At 43.5% G+C, this 19,757-nt stretch overlaps 1 protein-coding gene across 1 annotated transcript in view; it reads left to right on the forward strand.

The window, feature by feature from the left end:
• Positions 1-19,757, forward strand: part of FAM234B (family with sequence similarity 234 member B) — a 37,423-nt gene that overhangs the window by 14,483 nt on the left and 3,183 nt on the right. The window contains exons 4-12 of the mRNA XM_032253686.1: positions 2,599-2,787; positions 3,911-4,041; positions 7,953-8,100; positions 8,470-8,611; positions 9,598-9,741; positions 9,922-10,003; positions 13,113-13,268; positions 17,670-17,787; positions 19,299-19,519. Of these exons, the coding sequence (XP_032109577.1) occupies positions 2,599-2,787; positions 3,911-4,041; positions 7,953-8,100; positions 8,470-8,611; positions 9,598-9,741; positions 9,922-10,003; positions 13,113-13,268; positions 17,670-17,787; positions 19,299-19,519 (1,331 nt within the window). The remainder of the gene's footprint in view (positions 1-2,598; positions 2,788-3,910; positions 4,042-7,952; positions 8,101-8,469; positions 8,612-9,597; positions 9,742-9,921; positions 10,004-13,112; positions 13,269-17,669; positions 17,788-19,298; positions 19,520-19,757) is intronic.

The raw sequence follows: 19,757 nt of genomic DNA on the forward strand, positions 1-19,757 counted from the left end.
AGGGGTGGCTAACAGTTCTGATGGTCTGCACTATTGCTTGTGGTGTTTCTACACACTGGCCACATCTTTGTGAATAGTCTCCTTATGAAACCTTCCACAATTTACCCTAATTTAGGGTGCTGTTTCTGGGATCCCAGCTTTTACACATGTCAGCTGTTGAAAAAGAAAATAATGTGTTCTAGTTTCAGCCTAAGTACACAAGGCTTTTGGCTGGTCCTGCAGCCTCTACTGTGGTGGAGTCAAACTGTAGTCTGTGAGCTGATGCAGGAACCTATTTGATGCTGAGGGTGCCCTAGTAACTGCTTTTAAGTCATCTAGGCCTTGGAATACACTTCTAGGGTGTTTTGGAGAGTTCTTTTCTTCTTCTTTTTTTTTTTTTTTTTTTGAGATGGAGTTTCGCTCTTGTTGCCCAGGCTGGAGTGTAATGGCATGATCTACACCTCCCAGATTCAAGTGATTCTCCTGCCTCAGCCTCCTGAGTAGCTGGGATTACAGGCATGTGCCACCACACCTGGCTAATTTTTGTATTTTTAGTAGAGACGGGGTTTCTCCATGTTGGTCAGGCTGGTCTCAAACTCCCAACTTCAGGTGATCCGCCCGCCTCGGCCTCCCAAAGTGTTGGGATTACAGACGTAAGCTGCCATACCCAGCCTATTTTAGAGAATTCTAAACCACGTCTCTTAATTAGTGGGAGTGGCTTTCTGAGGCCTGCATGAGATATGGAAGCAGTCTGCCTGGAGATCTGCTATAGAGAGCATCTCTAGCCTAGGAGTAGATTTCTGTGTGATTAAAACTTGATTACACTTTTCCTACCTGTGACTTCTGAAGTAAAAATCTCCCCCATTTACTTAGATCTAGAAATGTTTTTAGTCATTTGGTATCTTATGCAGTTTGCTTCATATCAAGACTCATAATGGCAAGGCCGTGGGTTTGGACACGATGTGGACCAGGCTGATTTGGCCACAGATTGTACAAATGGGGATATAGCGAACATATGGTGCTTCCTGTGTGTTATACACCATTGTAAGCACGTACCGTATGAAGGAATTTATCCCTCCATACAGTCCTGTGAGGCAGACTCATTATTAATCCCCCTTTTGCACATGAGGAAGGTGAGACATTGTGAGATTAAAGAACTTGCCCAAAGTCCTGCTGCTGGTAGATGGTAGAGCTGGGGATTTGGGTTCAGGGAGTCTGGCTCTGGAGTTCATGTTCTTGCCCCTCATGCTGCTGCGCCCATAACCCACAAAGCTCTGTGCTACTGGACACAGAGGGATTGAGTTTTTTATTTGTCTACTCACTTGTTCCTCCATTCACTTGGCAACTGTGTGTTGATACTGACTGTGCAGCAGCTGCTGTGCACCCTCTCTAGAGTTCTGCTGGTTACACACAGAGTGCCGAACAAGAGGAGCCTGGCCTTGGCCTCGAGGAGTCATGGTCTAGCAGGAAGGGGTAACCCATCACCGCCCAGGAAAAGATGAGTCAGAGCATTGTAGGATGGAGTAGGGTCCTCCAGGAGAAAGAACCACACAGGATAGGGATCCTAGCACCTTCGAGAAGCCTGGAAGTTACTGGATGCCACCCCTGTTTGTCATATATATCTTCTGGCAACAAGGTCTGAAACAGCCAGCCATAGTTCATCACTTGTTTTTAGGTTGTGAATTTAATTACTCTACCCATTGAGGAATAGGTAGAAGGAAGCTCTAAAAGTTTTGTTTACTTATCTGTATTAGTTGTTGCTGAAAGTGGAAACTATGAATTGAATCAAGTGTCCCTATCCTGAAAGTGAATGTAAAACTGACATGGCAGAAAGTTATGAGTGTGATTTAGTAATTAAGTGACATAAAGGTCTATTTACTGAAGACATGGCTACTCTAATCCCTTACCAGCTGTCCTTGGACCTGGTTATTACATCTTCCCAAGTATTCTTTCCTGACTGGGACCAAATCAGCTGATTCCATAGAATTCAAGACTAGCAAGACCCACTCATTATTGCTATATGTAATCTTCAAGTTTTTTTTTCAAAAAAAAAATTTTTTTTTTCTGCTCTCAGGAAGCATTTGCTAGTGATGACTAGAATTCAGGTATTTTGCTCCCTGCCCTGCACACATTCTAGATCAGTCTCGTGTTTCCAAGCATATCTTTTCCTCCTGGTTTTTTGTTCCTAACTACTTTTTCGTATTCTTGATTTTGCTCCTGTCTCTTACTTGGCAAACAGTTGGTTGCTGTAGATGCAGGGCACCTATAGTAGAGGTGCAGAGATTAGTGAGACAGTCTTTCTCCTTAAAGCTGTCACCATTTAGTTGGGGCTGAGGTGGCAGACATGCAAAGAGAAGTGTTGGGAAAGGTGCAGAAGTGGAGATGCGTTCGACAGCGTAGAGGAGGCCACAGCTCTTGTCTTACATGAGAACCGTGTTAAGCAGAGATGACAGGCACTCTGTGTTCACACCTTGCTGTCAGAAGTGCGGGAGCGAGCTGAATGCACAAGTGTGGTTGCTGCCTTACCACCATCCACTTGCGGTTTTCCGTTCTCTTGTTCATCTCTGCCTCTTATCTCCCTGCCTGCTTTCCTTTTTTAATCTATCTCTGTGCTTTTAGGTGTCTCAAGGCCAGCTGCTAATCTTGTGTGCCTTTCGGGGATGAATGGCAGCACACTGTGGTCTAGTCGTCTCCCTGAGGAGGTCCGAGATATCACGTGTTTGAAGCTGATACCAGGAAACTTGGCTGAAACCGTCTGCCTTGTGACAGGGACACACAAGATGCTCAGCGCATTCAATGCAACGTCAGGTAAAGACCATGTACCACAAAAGCACTTTACATCTATGAGCCATAATTTTGGATTAGAATTATCTGTTGCGTAGGGGACCTTTTGACTCTCACATGGTGGAAAGTCTGATTTCCTGCTCTGGAAGGTGGTTATTAAGGGAAATGAGAGAGAAGGTTTGGGCAGATTGAGTAAACAGATCCATGGTTCAACCTGTTTGGTGATAGGATGGGGCTGAACCAAATTACCCAAACAGAAACTACCCTGAGGCCTTTTGTGTGTAAATAGTCTCCCGACTCTGTTCTTTGTACAAAAGACAACTGAACTTTGGCTCTTCATATTTGATATTCCTGGGATCCACGTGTAAACCTGGGCATTAACTACTTAAAAAAATACGTCAGTGAAGAAATAAAGGTTTGTTGAGGCTTGTCGACTGGACTTTTTAGCTTTTTATTGCCTTCAGACATACAGGACAAACGGAATGAAAAAGAATCCCATGTCCTGAAGCTCCTACAGAATCCTAAGTTTACAGCCCATAGGCTTGGTACCACTGGGCTGTGTGCTAACGTACAGCTGAATAAATAACATCCTTCCTAGGTTTAGAGGTTGGTGTTTGATCATGGGGTGCTTCTGAGTGAAAAAACTAGGATTTGAGTTAACTGTAGAACTGAATCCACCTTGAAAACTTTTGATGATGCTGTGGTGCTTACTTATGTGACCATGTGGGAGAAGCAAGGAGAGTGAGTGGTCTGGTCAGCTACCCCTGGATGGTTCCTTAATAGTTATAACCTCTAACAGATCATTTCCCTCAGCCCAGGCCAGGGAGCCCTTCTTTGCTGGAAAGGAGTTAGCACCTCCATTTTATCTAAAAAAAATCTAGGTGAGAAATTACTGCATGGATTTGTTAGCTAGATACTTGAGGATTCAGATCACACTCCCTGCTCCCTCCTCCTCAGTGAGACAAAATCTAAAGAAAATAAGTAGGTAGGAGTTGCTGTCTGTCATTCAGCCTATTGTATTTCTCTTTTCTGGTCTGGGAACATGGCATCTGCCTTTTCCAGAGGCAGGAAGCTGTCATAGTGACCAGCCTATGTGTCCTTCCCTAGGGAAAGCCATTTGGACTTTAAACTATGTGTCCTTCCGCAGGGAAAGCCATCTGGACTTTAAACCCAAACTACTTGTCCAATGGTACCTTGGCTGCCCCAGTCGTGGTGCTGCCAGACTTAGACGAAGACGGCGTTCGAGACCTAGTGGTTCTGGCCATTGGGGAATTGCAGGTATGCTCTCTGTTAAGCGGTTTTTGTTTCTTACGGGGAATGCTTCCATTTTAGTTGTCTCACCTCCTCGTGTTGCTGTTATAAATGCTGCTTGAAATGTTCTTTTTACGAGAGCTTAGGTTTAAGTAAATTCTCTTTGTGAGGTCAAGTGAATACATGACCGTTATGAACCCATTTTCCCTGGAGTGGAGTGGAGCTTTAGAGTCGGATAGGTCTGTGTGTAAATTCCACCTCTACCACTTTATATCTCTGCGGCCTTGGGCAAGTCATGGAGCCTGTCCAACTTCTGGTTTCTTCATATGTAAAAAGGGCATGTTATATCTACATGTATAATTATTATGAAAATTAGAGCTAACATGTTTAAAGTGCCTAGAATAGTGCCTGTTTTTTACTGTGTATATGTATTTTTAGTTTTACTATATTTTATATATATATATATATATATATATGTACATTTTATGTCAGTTATAAAACATTAGAACAGGCTGATACAAAGTCCATAAGAGATTTACAGGAAAAAGTCTAAGTCAAGCAATAATAACAACAATGACCAAAGAAAGGTATGTTGTAATCTAGGCTGTGACAAGGCAGACTTTGATTTAGGACAGCGACCTTTGAATTATGGTCCTAAATTACGCTTCGCAGGAACTTCAGTGTGCTGGAAGTAATTACTCTGTACACAGATGAAGTAAGAGTAGTCTTTCCCCCAAATCAGAGGAAGGAATAAATTAATGAACAGGATGGACTCAATTTTAAGTGTTTATTCTAGAACTGTTTTTCAGAGCTTTTGTCAAAGTTTCTCTAAGATTTTTTCTCAGACTTCCTAGTGTGTCTGCCAGGGAAATGCTTGTGCACAAAAGAGTCAAGCAATTGGCTGAGAATATTTGTGGAAAATTGTGAATACGCCTAATTTTGCTTCATTTTGTAACATATTTTAATTTTAATAGACCTTGTGTTTGCTGTTGTGATCTTTGTATTGCATATATGGAGTAGAGTTGTTAAATTCTGCAGGTAAAATTATGTGGAATGGAATGAAATTTGTTAAGATTTTGTGGCTTTCTGCCAACACTCCCCGAAAGTCAGAATGCCCCATCAGCCATGAGTTTTAGGAGCACTGCTCTAGCACATTAAACTCTCCCTTACATTTGCAAGATAAAGGAAAGATCTAGAATGAGCTAAATTTCTGAAGCCTACTTAGTTTTAAGCTTTTTAAGTTCATTTTCTTTAGCTAGTTGGTCTCAAAGTGGACCTGAACCAAGGATTCAGGAATTATTCATGTAATCTTTTTGATCCCAGCCATTGTGAATAAAGAGATTGGGGACCAGGGAAAATTTGAATGATTACTTCCATCAGGGAGCAGTTCTCTGAAGAGGAACATGTGGCGAGGAACAGCAGCCATTGAACAAGTTTTTATGTTGTGATTGAATTTAGAAATCCTGGTCTAACCACCCCGTCTGGCTGCTTATTAGCTGGTGGTGGTTGGTGGGATAGTGGCTCAGGCCCTTGGGGACCCTCCATAGTAAGGAGGTCTCCACTGGAGGAAGTGGCTTCTTGTCCACTGTTACTCTGTGCCCTTTGTGTTGGTCTCTACTCAGTGTATCACCCATCTTGCCTTACAGAATTTACTCGTTTTCACAATAGGGTACAGCTAGGGCATAGTCTCTGTTCTGCTTGAAAAGTGATAGACAGCTCTAGGAAAACCTTGCAGAGGCACTGGGTATATAGCACAGCAGCTTCGTCTTTGTACTGATCTCTTTTGACCTCTATACTAGCAACAAGATACCCGAGGAACTTGTATAAGCTCCTGAGATGGAAGACTCTTTCATCACAAGGAAGGAAATCTATCCCTATGACTTAGAGTGATTGCATTTGTTGATCTGGGTTTTTACAGTGAAGTGGGCTTGGAGAACTGGTCCTGATTTGGGATTAGAAGAACTGATGTGGTCTAGAACATTAGTGGGAAGGGACCTTGAAGACCATCTGAGTAACCTTCTTGCACCATGTTTTTATCTCTGGTTCAGCATTACAGACATATTGGCACCCCTACTCTCTTGGCGCACCCAAGCTGATGAGAATAACATTAATTTGTGAGGCAGTCCATTTCGTTTTTGGGCCAGCTCCAGAAAGTTCTGTCCTAAGCAGAAAGAAATCTGCTTTCTCATAGCTTCCACTTATTATTCCAGCTTCATTCCCATAGAGCTACTATAAATGAGTCTAATCCTCTTTCTATAGGAAAGCCCTTTAACCATTAGCCTGGTCCCTCTAAGCTTGCTACTCAAGGCTAAATATCCCCATTTCTTTTTATTTTATTTTATTTGTTTATTTTTTGAGATGGAGTCTTGCTCTGTCGCCCAGGCTGGAGTACAGTGGTGCAATCTTGGCTCACTGCCACCTTCGCCTTCTGAGTTCACGCAATTATCCTGCCTCAGCCTCCTGAGTAGCTGGGATTACAGGTGCACACCACCGTGTTTGGCTAATTTTCGTATTTTTAGTAGAGACGAGTTTCACCAGGTTGGTGAGGCTGGTCTTGAACTAGTGACCTTGTGATCTGCCCACCTCTGCCTCCAAAATTGCTGGGATTACAGGCATGAGCCACTGCGCCTGATCCCCTTTGCATTCTGGTTTGCCCAAATCGCTTTTAAAATGTGGTACTTATATCTAAAAACAGCATTTTATTTGTAGTATAACCAATTATATCAACCTAAGGGAATTGTTACTTATTTTGATGTAGACTCTGTATTTTTGTTTTTGCAGCCAAAGATCTTAATAGCATTCCTAAGATTTGCTTTTTGTTTGTAATCAGTTAAAGTACCTAACAATAGGTGCCTAATTAAAGCACCTTTATTAATAGGCCAGTTTTTTTTTTTTCCTGGCAGATTTTGACTGATCTTCCAGCCTAAGGTTTTCTTGAATTTTGAGTTTGTCATATGCCATATTAGCTATCCCTCTCAGCTTTGTGATAAACTTGAATCCTATTCTTTCAAGTCTTTGATAAGAATGTTTAATAGGAATGGGGCAATAGCAGAGTGCTATGACATTCCTCTAAAAGCCGCCCTCTAGGTTAATATTGATCCCATAAGTAGCTTTTCACGGTACACTGCAAACCACATTTCTTTATCTTGTCCGTAGAGTTCATGATGATAAACTTTATCAAAAGCTTTATTGAAGTCAAGATATCAATAAAATCCTCATATTTCTTAACTGGTGACTCTATCCCCAAAAGAAAATCCCCAGAGCTGTGGTTGGCAACTGTGGCCTGTAGGTTAAATTTGGTCCACTGCTTGTTTTTGTAAATAGATTTTTAATGGAACACACTCACGCCCATTCATTTATATATTGTTTATGACTGCTTTCACACTGGAACAGCAGAGCAGAGTAGTTTCTACAGAGATCATTTAGCTGGCAAAACCTAAAATATACACCATTTGGCCCTTCACAGAAAAAGTTTGCTGTTCTCTCCTTGAGAATAACGTTGATGGTGTCCAGGCCAGACATTTAATGTTCTGATGGGAGAGCACTGCCTGGATTGATTCTACCTGGAACCAAATATTACTGGAGATTTCTAGGTATGGAAGTAAAGACCCAGGGGCCAACCATCCTATGTTTTAGCTGTAAGCTACAATTCTGTGCCTCAGGAGACTGTTCAGCAAGCAACAATTGTGCTTCAGAGAAACTGTCTGAGGTGCTTTGAAGATGGCCTTGGCCTGGCTCTAGTAAGACAATGGATCATATGCCTCACTTGCTTACTTGCAGGCGAATAAAGTGAAGCAGGTTTGGCTTGGTGCTTTCCAACTTGGGGAAGTGTTTCTGAACCCGTGGCCTATGAGGAGGCAGTGACTGTCTGGAGAAGCCATTTGATTAGGAAACCATAGGGTTTCTATTGACTCCAACCCCTTCTCTTACTTCCCCAGCCAGATCTGTGCTTTCTGCTGGTGTCTGGGCGGACAGGAAGTCCATTGGGCAGACCTGTGAAGTACAACATCGTGGGAGTTGGGAATCTGATTGGTCCTCAGGTTTACATCACCACAAATGGGGCCGTCTACATCCTCTTTGGCTTTGGTAAGAAGCAAGGCTAGTTTTTGCTACTGTTCCCCACTGGCGTATGTGATGAGACCTTCCTTGTGAGACAGAGTGAAAGCTCAGGAACTCCTGTTACCAGGCTTCCCATAGCCTTCTAATGCAGGGGCCTCTCACTCTCCCCCACTGATCACAGGCTGTTGACTCTACTTGCTGCCTCTGCTTGCTGCCTCTTCTAAAGGGAAGACACTTGTCTAGCACCCACTTAATCACCACCTTACTTGTTCAGTGTTGTCCAGTCTGGGCGGGCTCTGTTAGACACATCTGGTCTGTGTCTCTTGCTCGGATCCTCACCTCGGGACAGTTCTGTTAAATTCAACTTCTCAGTGTTGGTTCTTCCTGTGGTGCTAGGAAATATACAGGCTGTCGCCCTGCGGGACATTTTTGTTCAGGCCCAAAATCGAGACAGCTCACCACCTTCTCTGCAGATAGAAGAGCCAGAATGGGAGAAGCGAAGATCCATCAACCTGTCCGAGCTCATTGACGTTTACAGGTAGGGCAGACGTCTGTCTCTGGTCACAGTGAGGTCTCCTGTGAACTCACGTGTCTTTGAGTTTCTAAGTTTGATTGGGCTTGGCTGGTGAATATGTGGGTAGAGGTTTGGGGGAAACAGTGCTAATCTGAATTTACCATCTGGTTAACATGAGTTAGCAATTTTCTTATCTTGATAACATCATGTGTTGATATCTATGTGTTGGTGACCATGTGTGATCATTTCTCATGTAGGATGCAAGGAAGGATACTTAGGTCTGTGAGTCAGAGTGGTGAGGGAGAGAGACTTATCTAACTGTGAAACTGTGCTGAAGGATCTGACCTCCTCTTTTCCTGTATTTTTCTCTTAGTTGAAGCATCATTTTGACAGAAGCAAGGATAGCATCCATGAAATCTTATTTTTTATTTTTATTTATTTATTAACTAGAAGCATGTAGTTTGTCACATGCCGGGGATTTTACCCATTTAAACCCAAGCCTGGCTAATAATTGTTTTGTTCTTCTCTGCCAGAAGTTCCAAATCATTTTGTAGCATTTTATTAGGGAGTATCATGTTTTGGCAAATTTGACAGGTATTAAGTAGAAAGGTCCCAGTGGCACCAAGTAAGAACTAATTCAGTGAAGTATATGTCATGGGCTGATGCCCAAGCTCATTGACAACCTCTGGCCTCCTGTCCAGGTCTCTGTCTGCCTTCCCTATAATTATCCTTATCTCTGTTGCCTTTCCCAGAGTGTCCCGTGTGAGAGATATTGCACTGGACCACTTTTCCTTTGAGTTCCTTTTGAACTTGCCTGAAATTTTCTGGGGTCCTTGGATTCTAAGAGATTCAACTGAAAAACACTGTGTCCCACTTGATGAGTTAATGGTGGGGCATGAATATAAGAGTGTATACAGGTGTACGTATACTGACAGTAAAAAGCCAAAAATAGATGGCTCAAAAATCTCGTCCAAACCAGAGACTAACTGTAGGGCTCTTATTTAATCCAGTGATGGTGTTGAGCTACTCCAGATGGTGAAGGCACCAGATTCCAACTGCAGCAACCTTCTGATTACAACCAGACAAGGCCTTGTGCTGCTTCGGGGGCAAAATCTTACACCTTACTGGACATTGAGCCTTCAAGGCCTGCACAGGTTTGCAGTGTGCTTTTTCTCGTGTTTGCTATTTATCCACTTTCCCATGTTTAGAAGTTGTCTAGAACAATTGCTTGCAATTCTTATATCTGGGGCCACTGCAAGAGAAGGGAGGGAGAGTTCTTAGTTTTCCTGTTTTTCTTTTTCACTATTGATTTCTTACTTTGTCCTTATTTGCAGCCAGCCTACTCCTGGATATTTCACTGATGATCAGACATTAGACTTCCTTCTGCAGATACAGGATGGAGTTGGGATGAAAAAGGTAAAACTTTGGGCCTCAGATCAGTCAAAGCATATGTAAAGTATATACTTTGTGTCCAACTTTCTGCTATGCACAGCGGGGAATAAAAAGAACCTAAAATATGATCTCTGCTTTCAGAGAACTCAAAGCCTCACTTAGTGGATAAAATGAAAACTCACAATTCCGTGCTAAAATTTGTAGCACTGGTAGTCTTTCTAGAATAATCCCCTTCCCATATAGGAGTTTCTTGTTCTGGATCCCTAGCTTACAGTTAGGTAGTGGGAGCCTTCTGAAATCTCTTGGTGGGGAAAGGCAGGTATAGAGAAGTGAACGCTTTAGCCTACAGCTATACCTAAGATTTCAGAGAAGCCTGTGGTGACTGAGTTTTTATGGAAGACCTTATAAAGGAGGGAAATATAAGCAGGGCTTTTTTTTTTTTTTTTCGAGGAGGAGTTTTGCTCTTGTTGCCCAGGTTGGAGTGCAATGACGAGATCTCGGCTCACCGCAACCTCTACCTCCCAGGTTCAAGTGATTCTCCTGCCTCAGCTTCCTGAGTAGCTAGGATTACAGGCATGAGCCACCATGCCTGGCTAATTTTGTATTTTTAGTAGAGACGGGTTTTCTCCATGTTGGTTAGGCTGGTCTCAAACATTTGACCTCAGGTGATCTGCCTGCCTTGGCATCCCAAAGTGCTGGGATTATAGGCATGAGCCACTGCACCCGGCCAAGCAGGGCTTTTAAAAGCTGAATTGTATTTATGTGGACAGGAAAACATGTCCCTGACCTGGCATGAATTGTATTTGCCCCTGACCTGGCATGAATTGTATTTATGTGGACAGGAAAACATGCCAAGACCAGAGACCCAGAGACAGAAAGGATAGAGTGTGTTCTAAGGACACTGAATAGATCTTTTTGATATTACAAGAAGTTGCATATTGTGAGAATATAGTGATTGGATAGAGACTTTCATTTCTTTTAACATTACAGCAGAATTATAATTGATCTTGCATTTTGATTTATTTTCACTGTGAAATATATGTCTATCTCTATATATTGCACATTGTTCCCTGAGAGAGAAAAAGAATTCAACAAACACTTTATCATCACTTCTAATGTGTGCCAACTTCCGTGCTGAATGCTGGAGACACAAAATTAATGGAGACAGAGTCACTACCTAGCTCTACCACATGGTAGAAAGTGCTGTTGTGGAGGTTTGCACAGGGGTCCACCGGGGACACAGGGAGCAGATGGAGTGCGGTGAGCTGGAGGACCAGGGAGGCAAGAGATGCCTCATGTTGGTCAGGGGCTGTGTGTGGAGAATTTTAAGGGCAGAGCAAAGGTTTGCTGAATAGATAGGTAAGTGTGGGCTGAGGTGCACTCCCAACAGAGAGATGAGAATGAGGTCAGCTTACCGAGGGCCCCTAAAGCACAGCTGTAGAATCTGAAGGAGGCGTTGGAGGCCATAGGGCTATGTGGTAATGGGCAGAGGACAGATACAGTGATAAAAGCATCATGTTGGGGAGGGACTTCCGGCAGTGTTATGTACGAAAAGCCAATGCCTGCGTATAATTGAAAGGAATTTCTGATACAGATTGGAATTTCACTGGTGCTGGGAGGCTAACGGAAGAAAGGTGTGTAGTAGGTATAGTAGGTTGAAGGTGGAGATGCTGAGAGTTTCAGCCCTGGGTTTTAATCCTGGCACCACTACTCACTGGAGACCTTGGGCATATTACCTAATCTTGCCTAGCTGTAGTTTCTACATTTATAAAACAGGGGTAGTATTACATGCCTTCATAGGGTTATTCATAGACAGTTAAATGAAACAATGTGTTTGAGTAGACAAAAGTTTTTAGTGTAGTGTCTCTAGACTTCCTTTTTCCCAAAGACTGCCAAAGGGAATTTTTTTTTTTTTTTTTTTTTTTTTTTTTTTTTTTTGGAGATGGAGTCTTGCATTGTCACCTGGGCTGGAGGGCGATGGTGTGATCTTGGCTCACTGCAACCTCCACCTCCTGGGTTCACATGATTCTCCTGCCTTAGCCTCCCAAGTAGCTGGGATTACAGATGCACACCACCACACCTGGCTAATTTTTTGTATTTTTAGTAGAGATGGGGTTTCACTATGTTGGCTAGACTGGTCTTGAACTCCTAACCATGTGATCTGCCCACCTTGGCCTCCCAAAGTGCTGAGATTAAACTGCTTGTCTGTTTTTCTTTCTCTGCTCATTCAGAAGATTTTGTCTCTGCCAGGCTGGTTCCAGGAACTTGTGTGATGCAGAGTCTGAGCATAGGCAGAGAAAGGTAGGGTTCAGGAGCCTGGAAGAATAGGGCAAGTGGTTGTCCAAAGAGGTTAGGTCCTCCAGTTTCAGAAGCATGGAGACGCTGAGCAGGAGGGAGTAAGGATGCTTGGGCTGGAGGAAACTGGGGAGCTTCTTGGAGATTTTGGTAAATGAGAGGCTCTAGATTTGTGAGGTATTTAGGGTGAAGAGCAGATAGAAGTGTTGCCAGGATTATGAATTTGAATCCCTTCTTCATTATCCTTTGAGAAATGCAACTAGGCAATGAATTCCCTCTTGGATTATTATTGTTATTATTTGCCTGTTTAAATGGTGCTGCTTTAAATTTGAGACTTCCCTAGCTCCACATGCCACGACACCAAGAGTCAGATCATAAAGCTGGGAACATCGTGCCCGAGGGCAGTGCTGACGGGGCCATTGTTTCCTGAGTGGCTGCTGTGTTGTGAGGAATAGGTGCTGCTGTGGGCATCTGCAGAGGGGCTGCGCTCTCTGTCTGAGGAATGTCCTAAACGTGGACAATCCCTGTCTCCACATCACTTCCTGTATCTCAGAGCCTCCTTTTCTCACCTGTAAAATGAGGTGGACTACATGATTTCAGTGTTCCTTTCCCACTTGAAAACTTTGCAGTTCTTGAAACTCTATTAAATGGGAACGAGGGCTGTGGAAGCGTAGGTCCTGGTCCTTAGCCATTATTCATGCTCTCTGAACACCCAGTTTGCTTACATCTTAAAAGCTTAACCTGTTAATCTTTGTGTTATTTGAATACCTGTACATTTTCTGGGCCTGCTGTTTTTTGGAGGTCTGACCACGTTTACTCTCTGTCTTCTCTTTTGTAGATGATGATTGTGGATGGTGACTCTGGCTCCGTTATTTGGAGTTACAGTGCTCCATGTCACATGAAAGAAACGCCAGCCACCTCAGCAGTTACTTCAGACCAGAAGTCTGTCTTCCTCTTCTGGGCCGAAGGGCTGTCACCTGCATCTCCCAATTCCGTGAGTGAGCCTGAGAGGATCCCTTTTTCATTTTGTCAGACAGCGGCTGCTGTGCAGGGCTGACTGCATTCTGGAGATGTTATTTGACCCATCACTTTCTAAGGGGTTGGGGTAGAAACAAGTCAGCACTCGCTGGAGAAAAGCAGGAACCCGGTGTCCTCCTGAACCACACCTTTGCCTGTTAGCAGAGAACGTGAATGCGGACAACAGCCCCTAACTGCTGGCTACTGATAGCAGGAGGCTGAATAAAGAATAAGTCCTCTCAAGATACTAGATCCAAATTTACAGATAATTAATATATGCTGCAGTTGTTGAAGAGGATAAATCATTTTGACTGGTCTGGAGTGGGCAGAGAGAATTTCATGGAGGGGTAAGGCTGGGCTTTGAGGTGCGTGCCCTGAGACTGAAGAACGGGGACGAGGGAGGGTGGCCAGCAGCTGGAGAGGGACATTGACCAGATAAAACTGAGAGGTCATTTAGGGAGCTATGGGACAGAAGGTCTGACACCTAGAAAGCAGATTTTAGAAAGTCTTAAATGTTACACTGCGGTATTTTCATGGGGTTGATGAGGCAGGGTGCCACCTATAATAGGTACTTGGGAGTTTTTAGTAAGACTCACCCTGACTTAGTTCAGTGAAATACATCTTGACTCAGCACTTTCTGTGTGCCAAGCACTGTGATCTCTGTAGGAACCTAAGGATAAACTGAAAATAATCTTGGCCCTCTAGATAAGACAGATGGTCCACGGATAATGGGGGGAACCTGATGGAGGCAGGATCCTGAATTCATCAACCAAGCTCAGCCACAAGTCACGCAACTTTTCTGAGACTCATTGTCTTTATCCATTAATGAAGATGCTAATATATTCACTCATTTGAGGATCAGATTTACCTAAAATCTAGATCATATTTCTAACTCTGATATGTCTTAACATGTGACCATGGGCAATTTATCTAACATTTTAACTTCCTCTTCTGAGTATGAGGGGACTTCAGAAAGTTTATGGAAAAGCGGAATTAGAATATAAAAATAAAAAATATGAACTTTATTTTTCAACATAAGCTCCATCAAGTTCAAGACACTTTTGTAACCACTGACACCAGCCATTTAGTCTATCCCTAAAGAACGGAGGGTTCTGAGAATTTAACCATGTCAATGCAGTTTTTTTTTATATTAAAAACTGAAGAAACATGAGAGCCCTTCAAAGATTTTTTTCAGGTTATGAAACTAAAGAAAGTCACAAGGAGCTAAATCAGAAATGCAAGGTGGATGCCTCATGATTTCCCATTGAAACTCACAAAATTCCCTTGTTTGATAAGAGGAGTGAGTAGGAACATTGTTGTGGTGGAGGAGAACTTTCTGGTGAAGCGCTCCTTGGTGTTTTTCTGCTAAAGCTTTGGCTTTCTCAAGTACTTTCATTTTAGGCAGATGTTATCATTCTTTTTTTTTTTTTGAGATGGAGCTTTGTTCTTGCTGCCCAGGCTGGAGTGCAATGGTGTGATCTCGGCTCACCACAACCTCTGCATCCTGGGTTCAAGCGATTCTCCCGCCACAGCCTCCCGAGTAGCTGGGATTCCAGTCATGCACCACCACGCCTGGCAAATTTTGTATTTTTAGTAGAGATGGAGCTTCTTCATGTTGGTCAGGCTGATCTCGAACTCCCGACCTCAGGTGATCTGCCCCCCTCCGCCTCCCAAAGTGCTGGGATTACAGAGATGTTATCATTCTTTAACCCTAAAGTCAATAAGCAAAATGCCTTGGGCATCCCCCAAAAATATTGCCACGATTTTTGCTCTTGGCCATTCTACTTTTTCTTTGACTGGACCACTTCAAAATGACCACCTCTTGGTAGTCATTGCTTTGATTGTGCTTTGTCTTCAGGAGCACACTGGTAAGGCCATGTTTCATCTCCTGATACAGATCTTCAAAGAAATGCTTCAGGGTCTTGATCCCACTTGTTTAAAATTTCCATTGAAAGCCCTGCTCTTGTCTGCAGCTAATAGTGGCCTACAGTTTTGCTACCCATCCAGTGGAAAGTTTGCTCAATTTTAATTTTTCAACCATAATTATGTAAGCTGAACCAGTTTAGGTTTCTTCAGTGGTGGCTGTTGTTTGTGCTGTTAATCACTGGTCCTCTTCAGTTAGGGCATGAACAAGATTAATTTTTTTCTCACAAATTGATGAGGATGCTCTGCCATTGTGGGTTTAATCTCCGACACCATTTTGTCCCTCATTACAATGAGCTATCCACTTCTAAGCTGCTGATTTCTCTGGGGCATCATCACCATAAATTTTTCATAAAGCATCAACAATTTCACCATTCTTCCACCCAACATTCATCATAAATTTGATGCATGTTCTTGCTTCAGTGTTTTGGCAGAGTTCTTCTTACTTTGTTAGGTGCTCTTTTCAAACTGATGCCTCACCCTTCTGATGTTATAACAAGTTAGTATGAGTTTACTTAGGTGCAAAAAAATTTTGAAGTCCATGCATGGTTTTTTTCATAATCTGCATTTCCACGAACTTTTTGAAGACCCCTCGTATGATAAAATGAGGGTATTGGACAAAATAAGTCCCAAATGTACTCTTCTATAAATAACTACAAAGCAAAGCCATGTTACAAATGCTTTAATAGAATTAAATAGGTGCAAGTAAGAAGTTTACATGGAAGCACAAAAGAAGGGAGATGTTAACTTTGCCTGGGGTGATAAGAGAGCTTTTCCTCAAAGAGGGGACATTCAAGGTGGGCACCTAAGGACGAGAAGTGTTTTAATGTGTGGAGATGGGTAGAGAGGGTGGTTAGACAGTCTAAGGGGCAAATAAGATTGACAATGGTTAGGCAGAGTAAGGTGAAGCGTGGATTTAGGTTAATGATCAGACATTTCTGTAGCATGGGGTGGACAGGTAAGTCATTGCAGCTCAATCTGGAAAAGGCATATTTTGGTTAAATGGTATAGACTGTGGTTTTCATGCTAAGGGATTTGTGCTTCATTCCGCAGGCAGTGAGGAAGGTGTTTGGCTGTTTTCTTGTCATGTTAGCTGGGTTGGAGATCTGTCCCTTCATACCTGGGATCCTAAGGGTGTGTGGAAAATGCCCTCTTCTGCTTTGTGGGCATGTGGTGAGAGTGAGGTTGTGAGTTTCCTGCACACACTTCTCCTTACTTGGGGGCTTCTTCCCATGCTGTGATATGGAAGCAGGGGTAATATTCATCTCTCAGAGCTTCCATTTCCTCTACTGCAGGAGGCCCAAGGTAGTCCCAGAGGAGGAGAGGCACTTGGGAGGCTCTGGAGAGCAGCCACTTGCTAACCCATGGGTGTACTTCTGTGCTTTAACAACTGCATGGCTGCACACTCATGAACCTGCCAAGTCTCAAGTCCTATCCCTGCACAGAAGTCATACTGACAAAGAGTCCCAGTGTGCATTTCTTCTGCTGTAGAGAGTTTGAAGACTGACACTCAGGCCTTGGAACTTATGTTTTATAATTGATGATTTGCCTTGGTCTGGTCAACATCCCATTCATTTCAGGAACAGATAAGATTTTTATAATTTTTAGCCTGATGCTTGCATTTGGCTTTGACACCCAGTGAAAGGAAATGTCTTTGGCTCACTCTGTTTTCATAAATAGATTACAACTCCACAAAGCCCCATCTGCTGCAAGGGATGAACCAGTATTCCAGCATTTCCATGGGGACAAGACTAGGAAGTCTCCATGTCAGATTCCTCTCTTGGGTCATACACATTATGTTTCTTTTTCTCCTTCCTTCCTTTCTTTCTTTTCTTTCTTTCCTTTCCTTTCTTTCTTTTCTTTCTCTTTCTTTCTTGCTTTGCTTTCTTCTTTCTTTTTTTTTTTTTTAACTGAGTCTCGCTCTGTCACTCAGGCTGGAGTGCAGTGATGCGATCTCAGCACACTGCAACCTCCGCTTTCTGGGTTCAAGCAATTCTCCTTCCTCAGTCTCCTGAGTAGGTGGGACTACAGGCATACGCCACCATGGCCAGCTATTTTTTTGCTGTAGTTTTAGTAGAGATGGGGTTTCACCATGTTGGCCAGAATGGCCTTGAATTCCTGACCTCAGGTGATCTGCCCACCTCAGCCTCTCAAAGTGCTGGGATTACAGGTGTGAGCCACTACGCCTGGCCTTTCTTTTCTTACAAGGGAGAAAGCTTTTTCCAGCTGTAGCTAGTGGTTTGAAAGAGTTAGTGATTAGTGTTTTGAGCTCTTTGAAATATGTCTCTTGTATATGGGAGTTTCTTTCGAACACATTCTTGTAGTTAGGATCAGGTGTTACCCTCTGAGAGGGATGAGTAATCACCATTTTCTCCTCTGATTTTTCATCTGAGGACTGTCATGTGTGGGAATGTAGAGTTACCTTTGCTCTTTCTTTTTTGCGGCTCATTGTCAGGGTATCATCCTAGGAACTGAGCCACCTAGCCTTCACCACCTTTACCTACTGCATCCCACGTTCCCCTCCATCCTTCTGGATTTGGCCAACACCACCGGCACAGTGACGGCTTCAGAGGGTGAGTCCCAGTGCCAGCAGGAGTCTGTGTACGCAGACGGTGAGAACGTATGTGCTGGCCCTATGTGAAGAGACCATTGCCCCACCCAAGAAAGGATGTGTGCTTCTCAGATGACAGCAGGGCACTTTCCCTGGTGCCCCTGGTGCCTCGTGCTTTGCTGGAATCCTCCTCCTGGGTGGAAGCACCAGGCTTGCGGGGTGAGAACCCATATGCTCTGAATGTGGAGGTGAAAGTGTGTCCCATTCCAAAGGGTAAGGTGATGATTCATGCAGCTACTCCTTGAGCAAACATTAATTGAACATCAGCTGTATGCTAAGCACTGTGCCAGGTGCCGGGACTACAAATAAGACCAGTTTCCTGACCCTCTCGGAGATAAGGATTTGGAATTAACTGTGGAGGACATGATGGAGATAGAGTGTGTTTTGCCAGGGCATCGATTTAGTGAAAACCTTTTTTTTGAATAGTAACTATGAACATTACATAGAAATTGGAGAAAGGGGAAAAATCAAAGGAAGAAAGAAAACTGGCCATAATCTGGCCGGTCATAACCACTATTAACATTTTGGAAGTGTTCTTCTACTTCACATATCTGTCTAAATAACACTGTACACAAAATGGGATCCTATATAGGAGACCCTCAACTCGGGAAACCAAAGCATTGGGATCGCAGCCTCTGCTGCCTGCTAGTCTAGGTTGTCTGGTAATCTCCTTCTCAGCGGTTTTTTGCCTCATGGAGTCTGCTGTTTCTGTTGGCAGGTCAGGGAGTGCCGGAGTGGGAGAAGACCAGACAACCACATCTCCTTTCTTTCCACATTCTCTTGCTAATTATGGACTTGGCTGTCTACTTACAAACTCAGTGGTCTTGGGCTGCAGCTGGTGCTTGTAGCTCTCGCGTTATTGGGATACATGGGGAATAACAGCTTACCTGGAACTTGCAGGCACACCTGTCCACTGGTTGGGGAGTTGAGGGTAGGAGCTATGAGTGAGCTTGGAAAATCCTGTAATTGGATCTGAGTCAGCTGTTTTTTTTCCGACAGCAGCATAAAATATTCAATGGACATTAAATAATTGTAATTAAGAATCTGGACACCATTTTTATTACAACTTGTATTTTAAAGATGAGGCAAAATAAACACTGGCAAGGTAAATCGCTTCTGTGACCATGCACTGGCAGTTTGGGAATTCTCGGGCTCCCTAGTGTTTCGGGCTCACTTTTCTCCTGAATTCTCACCATAGGGGCAGATTCTCTCGGTTCCCAAAGTGGGCTTTTTTGGAAATAGCTTCAGAGGAGTAAAGGTGCAAAGACCAGGAAGAGCATGCTGCTTTACCGGCATCCAGTTCTTCCCCTCTTTGTACCTGTGGGCCGGCTCACTGCCTTCTGTTTATTCAGTGCTCAGTACATTTCCTGTGTGAACTAATGAGTAAATAAATGTATTGTTGAGCCAAACCCGTCTCCTGTTAGTAGACGGTATGTGTCCTTGTTAACTGCTCTTGTTTTTGTCCTTCCTCAGTTGGAATTAACGACCTCTGGAAAGATGCCTTTTATGTTACCAGGACAACAGGGCCAAGCTCCGAAGGCCATCCAGCAGCCCTGGTGGTCAGCAAGCTTAGTCTACGGTGGGCACTGATGGAGGGCCAGATGGCCCAGCTACAGGAGTCCACCCCCAAAATTGGCCGTGGGGAACTGCGAAGATTTCTCTCTAGGATCAAGTTTGTTGAAGCTCCCTACGAGGTGAGTGGCTGCTGAAATGTTGTTACTCTTGAGAGTTTAGGACAAATACTACCAATTCCAGCTTTGTCCTTTACAAAGGAGGGAGAATGGGGAGCTTTCTTGAATAGACGGGTATCAAGACAGTTGTTTTGGACCAACACTTGTTTCCTGTGGATGCCTTCTGACCATGAAGAAATGGTTCTCAGTTGTTTTCAGCTGGAAATAATAGCATCTTCCTTAGGGGACATTTAACAATGTG

This window comes from Sapajus apella, unplaced genomic scaffold, assembly GCF_009761245.1.
Source record: "Sapajus apella isolate SASKATOON/1434 unplaced genomic scaffold, GSC_monkey_1.0 scaffold84, whole genome shotgun sequence".
Taxonomy (NCBI): domain Eukaryota; kingdom Metazoa; phylum Chordata; class Mammalia; order Primates; family Cebidae; genus Sapajus; species Sapajus apella.